General features: G+C 40.3%; 1 protein-coding gene across 2 annotated transcripts in view; it reads left to right on the plus strand.

Annotated features, from left to right (window-relative positions):
* Window positions 1-13906, plus strand: part of LOC103141750 (voltage-gated potassium channel subunit beta-2) — a 25832-nt gene extending 11926 nt beyond the window's left edge. For both annotated transcript variants that reach the window (XM_016674367.1, XM_016674365.1), the window contains exons 2-14: window positions 8090-8133; window positions 8213-8250; window positions 8409-8488; window positions 8673-8717; window positions 9129-9173; window positions 9252-9295; window positions 10447-10533; window positions 10628-10713; window positions 10800-10920; window positions 11015-11109; window positions 11239-11359; window positions 12059-12147; window positions 13653-13906. In XM_016674367.1, coding sequence (XP_016529853.1) covers window positions 8090-8133; window positions 8213-8250; window positions 8409-8488; window positions 8673-8717; window positions 9129-9173; window positions 9252-9295; window positions 10447-10533; window positions 10628-10713; window positions 10800-10920; window positions 11015-11109; window positions 11239-11359; window positions 12059-12147; window positions 13653-13742 — 985 coding nt within the window. In that variant the 3' untranslated portion in view covers window positions 13743-13906. The remainder of the gene's footprint in view (window positions 1-8089; window positions 8134-8212; window positions 8251-8408; window positions 8489-8672; window positions 8718-9128; window positions 9174-9251; window positions 9296-10446; window positions 10534-10627; window positions 10714-10799; window positions 10921-11014; window positions 11110-11238; window positions 11360-12058; window positions 12148-13652) is intronic.
* Window positions 13907-14446: the final 540 nt, after the last annotated feature.

Consider the following 14446-nt stretch of genomic DNA (forward strand, 5'->3'; position numbering starts at 1 on the left):
GATAAGAAAAATGGAAGCAAATAAACAAACAGAAAAGGGAGGGGGTGTAATTACATCTGATGTCCATTCTCTCACATTAGCATCGTTAGCCAGTTGCTCTTCTGTGTGGCTGCATATTAGTAGCATTTCACTGTTTTTGTCCCAAATAATATTTTTAGAACCAAGTGCCACCCTACAAGCACCAATTTAAGCACTTTTTCCCTGCTGAAGACTTATATTAATAGCGAACGCTTATCTTAAGTCACACGCTGACAGCATCTGGATGGCGCTTTGCACTTTGTGGCCTTTTTTAAACGGTAATCAGACAGGCAGTGGGCAGAGAGGAGTGAGGATGAGGAGTCGAACTCGGGATGTTTCACCCGCCCTAATCACTTCTCCACGTGACGCCCCTCAATTATTCCACTTAATGAAGCGTCCATCATTTATTTAGAAGACAGTTTGCCATGTTCACATTAATGAGATTTAGTATGTAAAAAGCATGACATGAGCTCCAAACATACCAATGAATCCACAAACGGCTGATTTATATTTAAGAAATGGGGACGTCCTGAACCTAGGAAACCATCAGAGGGTGTTGGGTGACTTCAAGCTGGATATCCATTGAAGAAATGCCTCAAACATCTCACAACTGAAAGAGAGGAAGAGCAACCTTTTCCTCAGAGACTGACGGATTGTGACGAGAGAAAGCTCTCTCTGAAGTTAGTCCAACGAAAAAGGAGTAAAACTAGCTAACAGTCTCCTTGTTAGGGCTGAAACGATTCCTCGAATGATTCGAGTACCTCGATTATTAAAATTCCTCAAGGAAAATTTATCTTTGTCAAATTATGTTTTAGTATTTAGCGCACCATTTTATGGCCGGGTCATTATTTGCGTTGGGCAGCGCTCTCATTTCCACCTGTAAGTTGTTGCTAAGTGCTAGCAGCGTAGCGTCGAATTTTACGGGTTTTTATCGATTTCTGGGGACCGGTGAGCAATCTTAAATTGTTTGTCGAAATGCTTGAGGTACGGCAGCTTTTGCAGCTTTTGTCCTCCGCGAGGCGACTGTGTGAAAGCGAACGGCGGGAAGAACGATGCCAGTGTATTTATACAGGTGAGCAGATAAAAACAGGAGAGAGAAAGAGAGAGAGAGATTATTCTGATTACTCGATTAATCGTAAATATAATCTGTAGACCAATAATCTGTAAATATCGGTTACTAAAATATTCTTTTCTAACACATCTTTTTCCTTCCCAAAGATAAAAAGGCAATTGACATTAACAGAATATCCTGATATCCTGACTGCATTATCTTTGTACATTGTACATTCCTAAATCAATTAAGTTTATTTTATAGCACATTTCAGCCACAAGGCAATTCAAAACACAAATATGAAGTTATTGAACAATCGAGAAAACTCTACGTCTTCTGAGTACCACATAAGGAAACGCCTTGCGTGGCAGTTTGAGAAAACATTTTCCTCTTGAGAACCTTAAGCAAAGTCTGAATTCAACCCGACTTTAAACTCCTCAAAATAAACACAGAGTTTAAAATAAAACGACTCCAAAGCAGCAGAACTGTTTAGATCAGTGAGGCTTCAGTAAACAACAGAAGTGAAGGATAAACTCCACTCCACTGGCTATTTTTCATCGTTTTTAATTCATTGAGTTGTCATATACGAGGTAGCCGTCTAGGGAAAACGACACATTAATGTATTTGTCTTCCTCTGTCCAGGGTGGTGACCTTCTCACACAATCAATTTTATTAACTCTTGAACTTGTGGATATGACTCTGAAATTGACTTGATGTTCCGTCCCCGTCTTCAGCCAGGGACGGAGCCACACACGCATTTATTAATATGCTTTTTTTTTTTTTGAAAGGTCTATTACCATAAAAATATCTCCCAATGCCAGGCGGCTTTAATAAATGTATTCTGAGCTGAGAGGAGTCACGACGGCCGAGAAAATGTTATGGTTACTGTAGAATCGGAGGAGGGCGGCTGAGATTGTGTGTCTATGGCTGCATGCGAGGGAAAGTGAGCGATTTTTGGCCTTTTTCCCACTTGCTTCACTCTCAGCATGTGTATTTTATAAATAGTACAGACCCACTTGTAAAACTGTCTTTTGTACATCTCAGAATAAAATATCTTCACATTACACGCAAAAAAAAAAAAAAAAAACAAGTGTTGAGCCAAACAGTTTATAAATAGTTTGAGTTTTAAACAAAACCCTCGTGTCAGAATTAAACAGTCTAGTCCAGCCAATAAAATAAGTTCCCACAGAAACTGCTAAAGAGCTGAAGGACTGGCTTTGTCTGTTTAATTTTGACGCTGCATTGTGTTCAAAAAAGAAGATTACTTTTTAGGAATTGTGGTATTAACTGTATTATATGGATGGATAGATAGATGGATGTATTAGACCAGCACCTAATTCTGAAGAGGATTCTGATTTAAAACCAGACTTTAACTACAGATGGCACATGTGCATAAAATTATATCTTTTCCAATCTATACGCTCTGGGTGTAGATTTAGGGTTGTGAACCTAAAACTCAATGTCAAGTTTTTTTAATCCCACTAACAGCTTTTCTTATCTAATTTTATTTTATCTAATTTCTCTACAAGCCCACCAATTTTCGTATTTTTCTGTCGAACGTAACTCCAAATTATTTGAAAGAAATTCACATATTTCTGGACTTCCACAGAAAAATGCACCACTACTTGAAAACTAGTGGCTGACATTTTCAAAGCAGCCAATACGGGATCTCAGATGTTTTTATCCTGTGATTAAATGACACTAATAGATTCCAAGGTGCTGTGTTGTATGTTATATCTGAGAATTGGCTTAAAAGGGGCCTGAATGCAAATGCATGCCACAGTTTTTTAGATAGTTCTGATTTTCTACTAATCTAAAGTATTATCACATAAAATCCCGTAAGTAAATAAATAAAGTGAAGTTCTGCGGATGTGAAAATGTGGAGAAGTCCAAATCCAGAATAAACAGAACAGAACCGACGCGATGGCTCCCCTCCTCCCATCTCTGAGTGGAGCTAATAAGTTTGAAAACCATGAACAGGTGGCAAAAATATTTTAAAAAATAACATTCAGGATGTGAGAAAAAAAATCTAATTTTGGGCGAACTGACCCTTTAGAGCTTGGAACACGGCGTTATTAAAAGACAGCAGACTCTCTACCATCTTCCCACAGCTAGTGTTCAGAAAATGCTCGTATAAGCAACAACACACACACACACACACACACACACACACACATGGTTGTTATTAATATCTAGATGTGCTTCCCTCTGGAGAAAAGCCTGCTCAGCATGTGTGTGGCATTTTATGACAACTGCAAGGGGAAAAAGAAAATCTCCATCATCTGCACCTAACCATCTGTATCCAGCACCTTCCTTCTGTGTGGGGTGAGAACTAAGTTTAAATGTCAGCACAGGTTAAAATGCTGACTACACCATGACAACGCACCTGTGTGCGTGTGTGTGTGTGTGTGTGTGTGTGTGTGTGTCTACTTCTCCTGTGTCTCTTTCCTTTTCCCCTCATTAACAATTTATGCATGGAAGATCCCGGTCTTTGTAATCATCTTTTTTGGATATTGTGATGTATGGCAGCAGGAAAGCAGAAATGAATGAACAACCACAGGAGGAGAATGCAGGAAGCCACACTTTCAGAGGCCACAGAGAAGCATCTGTGTGCCCTGCTCACGAGTGCATTCATGCGTGTCCACATGTAGATCTGTCCCTGCGTTCCAGCGCAATTCCCACTGAGCGTGAACGTTCACAACTGTCAGCCTGCACATTAAGGATTTTGTCCGTTTTCTTTTTTTTTCTTCTTTTTTTTCAAAATATGGGCTGAGCAGTCTGCTGACGTGTGTGCGAATGTGTGCGCTGGTGATACAGTGGAAAAGGCATGAAGGAGGTGGCGAGAGGAAAGGAGTGAGCATGTGTCTCTCCAGACTCTCTGATAGTAATTTAGCAGACTGCAGCACTGCAGAGAGCTGTGGAGTTAAGAGTGGGAGGAGGAGGAGGAAGAGGATGGTTGTGTGTGTGTGTGTGTGTGTGTGTGTGTGTGTGTAGGGGGGAAGGCAGTGGAAGGGTTAGCTGTCACACACAGGAACAATGACGTCCTCCGCTGCCCAGAAACAAACAAACAAAATAAGATTTTTATGGGACACGGCAATCAGGACAGTTCGCCCAGTTCTGCACGCCATTGCATTCTGCTCCCGGCAACAATGCAATAACTCGCAACGCTCGGCAAAACACGCCACACACTCGCATCACGCACTCCCATCCTTAACGGGCATATTGGATGTTAGCGTACAGACTTGCAGTTGTGTAACGGCTCTCTTGGATGCTTGACATTCTCCTAATGCTGACTCATGTTTTGTTTTTGTGCTTGTCGCACATAATAACCTTTGTGTTTGTCATTGTGGAGCGGTTTGAAGAGGAAAGTATGGAAAGAGGCTGGTGGTGTTATGCTTCGCCTCTGGAAGACAGCCTTGGGCTAAATAACAGGCTGCGAAAATGGAACACACCTTACAGTTTTCCTGAAAGTTTCTCTCAGAGCGACTGCACGCACATTCAGCTTAGAAATTTAGCTACAGGGATAATAATGTAGGCTTTTAATTATGCATTTGAACAACTTTTTTTTCCGCCCCCCCAACAGTGAAGTGATTTCACTGCAAATGAATTTTGGAAAGAAGAAACGATACACTCCAGTTTCTCTAACTGAAAAAGTGTTAAAACTCTCAAAATATTGCAGAGAAACATGCACTTCTTGTTGGTATAAATGAACTTCTGTCCTGTCCTCTTATCATAAATGGTATTATTTATTTTTATTGGTTGTTTTTTCTTTTACAAAAACCCAAACATCATAAAAATACCCCTTCAAATTTACAACAGGGATTGGGCCATCCCAGATTCTTATTTTCAGCCAGCTTTGTTTATCCCTAGGTCTTTATAGTCAAATGAGGCAAATATTGAGCTTCTTAAGACAATAAATATGTTTGAAGAAGTTAATTTAAGGGTTTCAAAAAAAAACAATGCACTACCTGTTAAGCCTGGTGGTGGCAGCAGTGAGCAGTATTTTGGTAGCTTTAAGTGGATGGAGCAATGAAAAAGAAAACTAGATTCAGTCTTTATGGGACGACGTCCTGCAACTTTAAGATGTCCCTGGTCCAACACAGATTTATCAAATGTCTGAATTTCCTCCTCAGGATGAAGTCAAGTTCTCCAGAGTCCTGATAACGACCTCATTATTTAACTCAGGTGTGCAGACGGACAGACAGATCTAAAAGTTGCAGGACATCCTTGGACCCAACAGGATGTTCGTAAAGGATGATGGCCCTAAACACACATGTTCTGACTGGCGTGCTGCTGGCTCCCTAACTAAACTTTTTGTTGCAAACGAGTCCGCTGATTCCCATCAGGAAGAACTGAATGTTTAGCTTAAAATCCACGCAGGCAGGGAAAGTATTTTATTTTACTGGGCTCACTATGCGGCCAGTTGCATGCAAAGAAAGCCAGCGACCTCGCATCATACCGTTATGTGAAAAAAGAAAGAAATGAAGACAGATAAACCGATTTAAAACAAGTGAAAATATGAATAAATAACTGATCTGACATCTGCTTTGAAAGAAAAGCCACTTGTTTACATTAACTCCCTCAGTGTGAAAGGAGCAGAGCTGTTGTTGCCTGATGAACCAGAGCCAGATCACCATACAAGGATTTAGCGACGCACCAGGCCCGCAAACACATTTCACTTCATCTGTCATCCCCGACCTTTCACCTGCGCGGTATTTTGACGTGGTTTAATGCAATGGCATAAACACTTTGCATCTGACACCCACACGCGCAGCGCACATACACCGACAAATGCTGCACACACGCAAACGCTTACATATGCAGGGGGGGGCCTAAAAATAGTTCCACGTCCAGCATTTAAAAATAGACCGGGACAATAAAAGCGGGACTCGTTTGGCTGTGTCTAAATGCTTTGACAGTCTGTCTGTCTGCATTTGGCCGTTTGTGTGCGGACGCAGGCAGACAGGCAGAGGAGGGGAGGAGATGAAACGACGAGCAGCGATGAGTTTCACCGCAGTTCTGCTGTCCCTCCAGCTGGCTCCTCGGCTAATTGGGATGGGGGAGAGCGAGCTTAAAGGAGGAGGAACAGGAGGAGAGCAAGCATGAAGCCCACGTCAGCTTCAGCTGCACAAGCTGCTGTTTGAGATGCATCTCTCTGCTTCTCCCTGCCAAAGCCTTCAACACTCTGCTGTCTGGATAATCAGAGGTGGCAAGCTGGGTAATGGACTCCTCTATAGCTTATGGGGGCATTTTGGGTCATTTATAGTAAAGACCAGAGAATCTTTTAGCAGGAGCTGATCTCCAGCTCCCCCCGGAGTGGTTTTAGTGACCCACACAACTGTTCACATATAATGAATAAAGGTCGCCTATTCAAAAATAATTAGGCAGAGGTATCAAACTTAACCTCGGGCAGAACAGACTTTCACTTTAGCTGCAGAGGAAGAGTTCATGCCTAGAATAGGGATAGCATTCAATGCCATGCAAAGGTTCTTACACCTTTTTAACTCTTCCTCATTTTGTCACTTTGATACAAAGTATCTCTTAATTTTGACGTTAAGCATTAGTATTATGTAAAATCCACTTTTTTGAGGTTTAAGTGATGTTATAATGTTATTCCCTCGTCAAAATCATGACTGGACTGTTGCTTTGATCCTTTAATCTCCCATGGCAACCGCTCAGGGTGCAGAAACGCTTGCTCTCACCGATCTCCGCCCTGTGCTCCTCCAGACTAGCGGCAGCAGCAGGTAGCAAACACCTGGTGAAGCTATGCATCTGCTGAGCTCATCAGCAGATGATAAAGAATGACTCCTCAGTGCAACGCTCCTCAGAACGACGTCAAAGGCTGAATGGAGGAACGCTGTTGTGATGAAAGGAGTGATGGAAAGAGCAGGAGCTTCTTAAAGAGACAGATGCCCAATTTCAAGGAGTTAAATTGCGAATTCAAATTTCTTTTAAGTTTTATTTGATGTATATTTTTACACAAGTGAAGGTAACATAGTTCAAGGTTTCCCAGAAAACTTGCTAAGCCCAGTGGTTGGGCTCCAGGGCAGTCGTTCATCCAGCATCCCGTCGTGATTGAGTTAAAAAATGTTTAAAATTGACGGGAAATTTGAAAATATCACTTGATAATTATGTGTTATTGGAATATTGGAAGATTGATACCTGAACACCAACTATACAGTCTTAAAAAAATGCAAACATGTTTTTAAAAACCTAAATAAATGATCAATAATTAGTCTGGTGGTGGCATAAGTAAAGCCTGGTGGCCCGCCAGGCTTATAATACACTGGCAGAAACCTTGATAGTTTCTTGATTGTGCTGTAAAATGGCAGTATGTGCTTGGAAAATACACATTACCTCCCTTTAAAGAAAATTATACAGACAATTTTTTTTATTGTTTTAAGTGTTTTTCTCTTCTTTTCTGTCTCTTTCATCTAGTGAAGTTCATGAGTCAGCGATCATTGTCCCTTGTGAAGGGTTTTACTTTGTTTAGGTCAGATGCAACATTTGAGCCTGATTAATACTTGCACCCTGACTGAGTAAATCCAAAAAAAGCCCTGATTTCTTCCTTTCTCAGCTCTTCTGTGGATTTGTTTTCGTGCTTCAGATAGTTGTCCAGCTGTCTTGAATAGTTTCCAGGTGTGAATAATGTTTCTCACTGCTGGATACAAACATTTTTTTTTTGGAAGTGGATGTAGGAACCTTGCCAGATTGATTGGCAACAACATTTGCTTCTCTAAAATGACTGCTTTTTGGCATCAATTTGCCGTACCTGAAGGCTCAAATACAGGGTTTAAACAGGCAGTCTCACTTTCTGATGATAATTCTTTTAAATAATGTTCAATTTTCTGCACCTGCCTTTGTACTTTTTTCACTGCAATAAACATTTTAAGGCTTTTGTTTTCTTTCTTTTTTGTCATGTTGTTCATCCGATATATTGAGTTTAGCTTTAAGACAAACAAATGATCAAAAAACTAAATGTCCGCTCATGAAGTGGTTTGTCTCTGTTTTGTTTCGCAGGAACCTGGGGAAGTCCGGCCTTCGTGTATCCTGCCTTGGGTTAGGTAAGTTGGTTTGAAGGCACTGAAAAATTAATCTCTCTTTAAAATCCTCCACACCAACGAGCCGTCTCCTGCTATTCAGGCACCTGGGTGACATTTGGGTCTCAGATCTCTGATGAGGTGAGCGCAGCTCTGCTGGTTTCTGTTTCCTCTCCCACTGGGTTTTGCAGAACTAACACATTTCTGTAGGGATTTTATTTCTACTTGTATAACTTTCATGTGCTGCCGTGAACGTGTCGGTTGTCTCCAAACTTTCCTGATTGCTTGCGTTCCCACAGATGGCGGAGAACCTGATGGCCCTGGCTTATGAAAATGGAGTCAACCTGTTTGACACGGCAGAGGTCTACGCCTCTGGAAGGTCAGACTCTTTTCTTCCATCTTTTCAGCAATTCTTTTTCTCATTCTTTTTTGTGAAAAACAAACCAAGAAGGGTGTACATCTATGTACCAAAAATATGCAGAATTTCCGAATGGTTTCAAGCAAGCGCAGGATTTAAAAAAATAAAAAAAGAAAAGACTAATCTCTGATTTGTTTCTCCACAGAGCGGAAATCACCCTGGGGAACATTATCAAAAAGAAAGGGTGGAGGTGATGTTGATCATTTTTTTCTGTCTGACTCACATAGATGTAAAATGCCTACAAATGTTGTTTTTGTTGTTAATTCACCTTAAACATTTGCTGATAATCCCTCCTCTAAATGCATCACATTGCTTTTAAACCCAATCTCAAGGGAAATGTATGCACTTTAGAAAACTATAGAGCTTTGACCTAATGCAAACTATAAAACCATTAAATAAACATCATACAATATGTGAATAAACTCCCAGATCAGAACCTTGTTACTCAAGTTTCACTGCAACACAGTGAACAGAGGGAATATTCCTTTTTGAACTTTAAAACTTCTTATTCCACCTGATGATAAGAAATAAGCCAAGTTAAAATCTGCTCTCTTTCTTTAGGGTTTATAGATGAAAACTCACATTTGTGTCCCTTTTTTAGGCGCTCGAGTTTTGTCATCACAACAAAAATCTACTGGGGAGGCCAGTAAGTCCAACTCTAAGGATTTATTGTTTCTTCAATACTTTCCATATAACCTTATTGTCTGTTTTTATCACTGCACAGAGCAGAAACAGAGCGAGGACTCTCCCGAAAGCACATCATTGAAGGTGAGACACATTCTGCTCTTAGCATTCAAGTATTTTAACCTACAAGAACGTCTGAGTCTCTTCTCTTTTCATTACGCTTAAATTAGAACATACAGAATAGCAGAGGAGAAATATAAAGCACAGTATGTCAGCGTGTTAAAATGTCAGAGAGCCTAAAAAACATAATCCAAACAAATAAAAGGAAATTCATTTCTTTCCTCCAGTAGAAAGGAGTTCAGTTTTGTTTAAATTGAACGATAAAAACTACATGTGACCATGTGACTTTTAATAATCTGTATAAGAATAAGGGACAGGGCTCTAGTTAATTTCTAAATTCAATCAACATGTTTCTTCTGACTGGACATAATGTTAATGTTTTAGATTAGACTGAATCATGGCTTTATTCCAGCAAAGAGTCTAAAAATTAGGGTGATGGGAAGGTGGCCTTCAGACCTCGAACACTTGGATCTCCACACCAGAGAAATGATCAAAATCTCAATAAAAACATACAAAAAATGAGCAGAAATTCTAATAAATATTGGTAAGGTTCTAATTAATTTTCAAAAGGCCATTTTTCATAAAATGTTCACAAAAGCAGTTTCCATGTTAGATTCTCCTTCTACGTCGTTTTGGCATCTTTTGCGACACGCCTGCCTAAATTTCTTAGTTGAATTAAAAAAGCCTTAACATTTTTTTTAATGTATTTTTAATAATTAAAACACAGTAACACGTGTTTGTTTTTTAAGTATTACAAAACTGATGAATGTTGATGTTGGCTAGCTGCTAGGTTGAACAAAAAAATACACTAAATATCGGTGCTTATGCTTTTATCAATTGCAGAAAACAATTTAATTTTTTTCCCCGTTTTTCACTAATTCTAGTCAAAGTAAAATGTCTTCTCCAAAACCTGGGAGGCTGCATCTTCTTTAAAATGTAGCAACTTGCATGTCATTCAAAATGTTTTGAATGATGAGATCAATGTTCATCTCAGAGCTTTTCTTCATGAAACTTCCCCTTTTTTTTCAATTGTTAACAGTTTTACTAAAGATCTATGTGAACATTACAGCTACCTGTGTACATTGCTCTTATGTGGTTATCAGCAGCAAATTAAAACGTTTTTCTTAAAACACATTTGTGCCTAATTAAGTGTATCAATCTAAATGTTTTTTCAGGTTTACGAGGATCCTTATCAAGGCTCCAACTCGATTATGTGGACTTAGTTTTTGCCAACAGAAATGACGTGAACAGTCCGATGGAAGGTCCGTTTTAGACGCATCTAACATATTTGTCAATAAAGCGTAACTTCAAGAGGTGTGTTCTTTAATAACCGGCTTAATGCTGTGATTTTTGCAGAGATTGTTCGGGCCATGACATTTGTAATAAACCAGGGCATGGCCATGTACTGGGGAACCTCCCGCTGGAGCGCAATGGAGATCATGGTGCACACTCAGAAAACCGCAGTCGATACTAATTCACTGTTTTCAGCTCTCCTCTGTGCTCATTCTGGCTCTGTTTCGGCCTCCAGGAAGCGTACTCCGTGGCACGTCAGTTCAACCTGATCCCACCTGTGTGTGAGCAGGCAGAGTATCACTATTTCCAGAGGGACAAAGTGGAGGTGCAGCTTCCTGAACTCTACCACAAGATCGGTGAGGCGTCCACGGTCCTACAGCTTTGGCCACTCGGATGAGTTTAATAAAGGCTTCGTTTTGTTTCACTGTTCTCTCTCTCGCTCTCTCTCAGGTGTGGGGGCGATGACCTGGTCTCCGCTTGCTTGTGGATTAATCACAGGGAAGTACAGCGACGGCGTGCCCGAGTGCTCCAGAGCAGCGATGAAGGTCAGTTTGATTTAAGCGGCTCTCGTCGGGGGCTTCTCTCGCTCAGAATAAGCCTGGTTATGTTTCTCTACCTCAGCAGTATGCCCATGCAAAAGTCACTGATTTTCCTCAATGTTGCCTCTGCTGAAGGGATACCAGTGGCTGAAGGAGCGAGTGAACAGCGAGGAAGGCAGAAGGCAGCTGGCGAAAATCAAGGAGCTCCATCTGCTGGCAGACAGACTGGGCTGCACCGCCGCACAGTTAGCCATAGGTACCACGACAAAGGGTCTGGTTTCATGACGACAACATAAAACACGTCCACTTTCATGTCAGTGACGTGTGAGAAGAAAGTCGTGTCTGAAATCTGGTAGATTTTACATCAGGTGCCTTCCTTCAGGTTAGACATGGTCAGGTTTAGGTAAGCAGTTGTTTATTGGGGCTATTCGCTCTCATCCAATGACAGATACTGACTTGTTATTAGTATGATCATAATAAGCTGGTGTTTAACTACACTACTCATCATTTCTTATTTTAATTTGTGAGACCTCGGGATAAGTTTTTTTATCTTACAATCTTAAATGTTTGATTCTGAAAACATTTCTGGGTATTTTTAGATTTTTTTTTTCCCCCCTATTGATCTTCAGAAGCTGTCGAGACAAAGATTTGTCCTGTATCTATTTAAAGTGCACTTTCATTAATTGTTTTTTTTTTATCTTTGGTAGCTGTTTACTGTGATGTTCCTCATCAGATCATCTCATCTGATTTACTCTCTATATTCCTCTGGAAAGTTGCATTAGCATGTTCTCAGCTGTGCCATCATCGCCACACCAAATGCAAACATCGTTTAGCTTTTTCTCAAACTCTGGCCAGTTTTTGCAAATTTGGCATTCGGATCCTGCGCACTGAAGGAATAAGGAAAAGTGCTTCAAAGTACGTCAGCAGCTCATGGTTTTGTGTTTATCTTCTGCAGCCTGGTGTTTGCGAAGTGAGGGTGTCAGCTCTGTGCTTCTGGGTGTTTCTAACACTGACCAGCTACTGGAGAACCTCGGCGCTCTCCGGGTAAAACGTTTCTCCTTTTTTTCTCTGTATTCTTTCAGCTGAGCCTCGCAAAAATGCTGATACCACTTGAATACCTCCAGATTTCGTCACATTATTTTTTGTTTATCCAAGAAAAGCTTTTAGAGGCTGCAAAAGACTTGGGCAGAGCAGAAAAACTATATATCTCTGTATACTAAACTATTATATTGACGACAAATTAATCACTTTGACTGAGTTAACTGAACTTGTCAGTCTGAGGCTCTGATATGCTCACTGATAGAGGAAATTGTTCTTTTTTTAGTTTGATATTAATTTCGTTAAAAACAAAACAATTACATACAATAGAAGGAAATATACATGAAAGGCAACAGAAAGAAAAAACGAAACTAAACAAAAACATCAACTCAACAAAAAAACAATTCAATTTGTAGGTAATCCACGGTGCTTTGCTGGTTTTATGAGTTGTTTTGAAAAATTAACTTACTTTTTTGCTAATGTCAAAAATGATTCGAGAAAAGTAACTGAGAAAAATCATTCTGTGTATCAAACTAAATAAGTTTTATTTCCTGTTCTGGAGATTATCCAACATGCAGTGGAGGGGCTTTGATAAAATGTTAAAAACACATGTGAATATCTTTCACATGTAAAATCTCAGACTCTGAAGGAACCTGCCGGTCCGGAGGGCGGTACTCTAACCGGGAACGTTATGAATTCTCTATACTGAATTGAACAAATGGTTGTTGTTTTTTTTAAATATGACTGCTTATTTTTCCTTACACCTTTCAAAGAAGAGTGATGAGGAAGAGCTCAGTCCAGTCAACGAACAAATCCGAACTAGCTCAAAATTTGGCTGTGCTGTTTTCATTCTCCCAAATCTTTTCGAGGAACTTTTCTTTCTCGCATTTCTTACAACGCAGCAGACAGCCTTCCGGCCTCGAGGAAACCTCCTCGGGCAAACCGCGGCTTGTCTGAGCCGCCGGTGATTATTGAGGCCAAGACCCGAAGGAACCTGGAGCAAGAAGCCAGAGCCGGTTCCGAGACAGAAAAGGGCGACTGAAGAATGCAAATTACGCTCATAAACCATGAGTTTACCTCAGAGAGAGAAAAAGAAAGAGAGAACTTGTATCAAGAAAACCTGAACGTTCATTCCCAACTAAAAATCCTCCTTAAATCTTTTTTGGATTTCATATTTGTTCATTTATTTCTTGCTAGTGAAATATCCCTTTAGTGTGATTACCAATAGTTTAATGATTTATCTTTTAGTGACTCATTAGGGTTTGAGGCTGATTAAACTAATTGTTTTATTTAATTAGACTGATATGCTTTATTTTATGTATTTAGCAGGGAACTATTTAATAAGCTAACATCACTTTTTTTTTTTAATTGTGTCAATGTTTGAAAAGGTTCAAGTCACATGAGCTTCTCTGCAAGGCAATGCACATACACATAGACACAGTTGTTTAAAGCAACAGATAAATATTAGAGTGCTATTCAAACTGCGCTGTTTCTTTCCCCCCTCCCACCAGATTTTATCCCAAATGACACCACAGACCATCACTGAGATCGACGCCCTGCTGGGAAACAAACCACACTCGAAGAAAGAGACGCGTGCTTGAAGAAGCGAAACAAACAGTGACAGATGACGTTTCATGACAAGAAAACCGTGGGAAGCTTCGCTTTTTGCTCTGCTGTATACTCAAATTGCATGTTCTCTGCAACATTATGCTTCCAGTCTGTGCGCATACCCATTTTTGCGCAACAAATCGTATTATGTACAACAACTTAAAAAAAAGAAAAAAAAAAAAGAAAATTTCTCTCAGCTGTAAAAAGAAAAAAACAAAAAGGATCACATATTGCTCACTGTCAATCGTTCGCAGACTTCATAGACGCAAAGGGACAAGCTTCTGCTGTCCGCAGGAACTGAGAAACGTTCGCAACTTTCAGCTGCAGTCAAAGCACAGGACACGGCCCAACGTGGAAAAGAAACCCCACCTTTTTGCAACATTTCTGGTTAAATGGTGCTATCGCTGGACGTGCGGGTGGGTCTGCTCCCCCTCACAGCAGCCTGCTGTGGGGTTTGACGTTTAGCCAGCAGCCAGAGAGTCAGAGGTTAGCACCCGTGAGTCTAGCTGAACATTTCCCATCATGTGCATGTGACTGGTCTGCAACGCTCACTGTTTTACAGGGTTGGGAACATTGGGTTACTTGTGAAATCAAAAAAAAAATAAAAATCATCATACAGTCTAGTTTAAGAAAAAAATAATCTAAAAAAAAATGATCAAGCAGTACAAAATTAACCATTTATTTTGGTTAGCAAAAG

Source organism: Poecilia formosa, unplaced genomic scaffold (assembly GCF_000485575.1).
Source record: "Poecilia formosa unplaced genomic scaffold, Poecilia_formosa-5.1.2 Scaffold3, whole genome shotgun sequence".
Lineage (NCBI taxonomy): Eukaryota > Metazoa > Chordata > Actinopteri > Cyprinodontiformes > Poeciliidae > Poecilia > Poecilia formosa.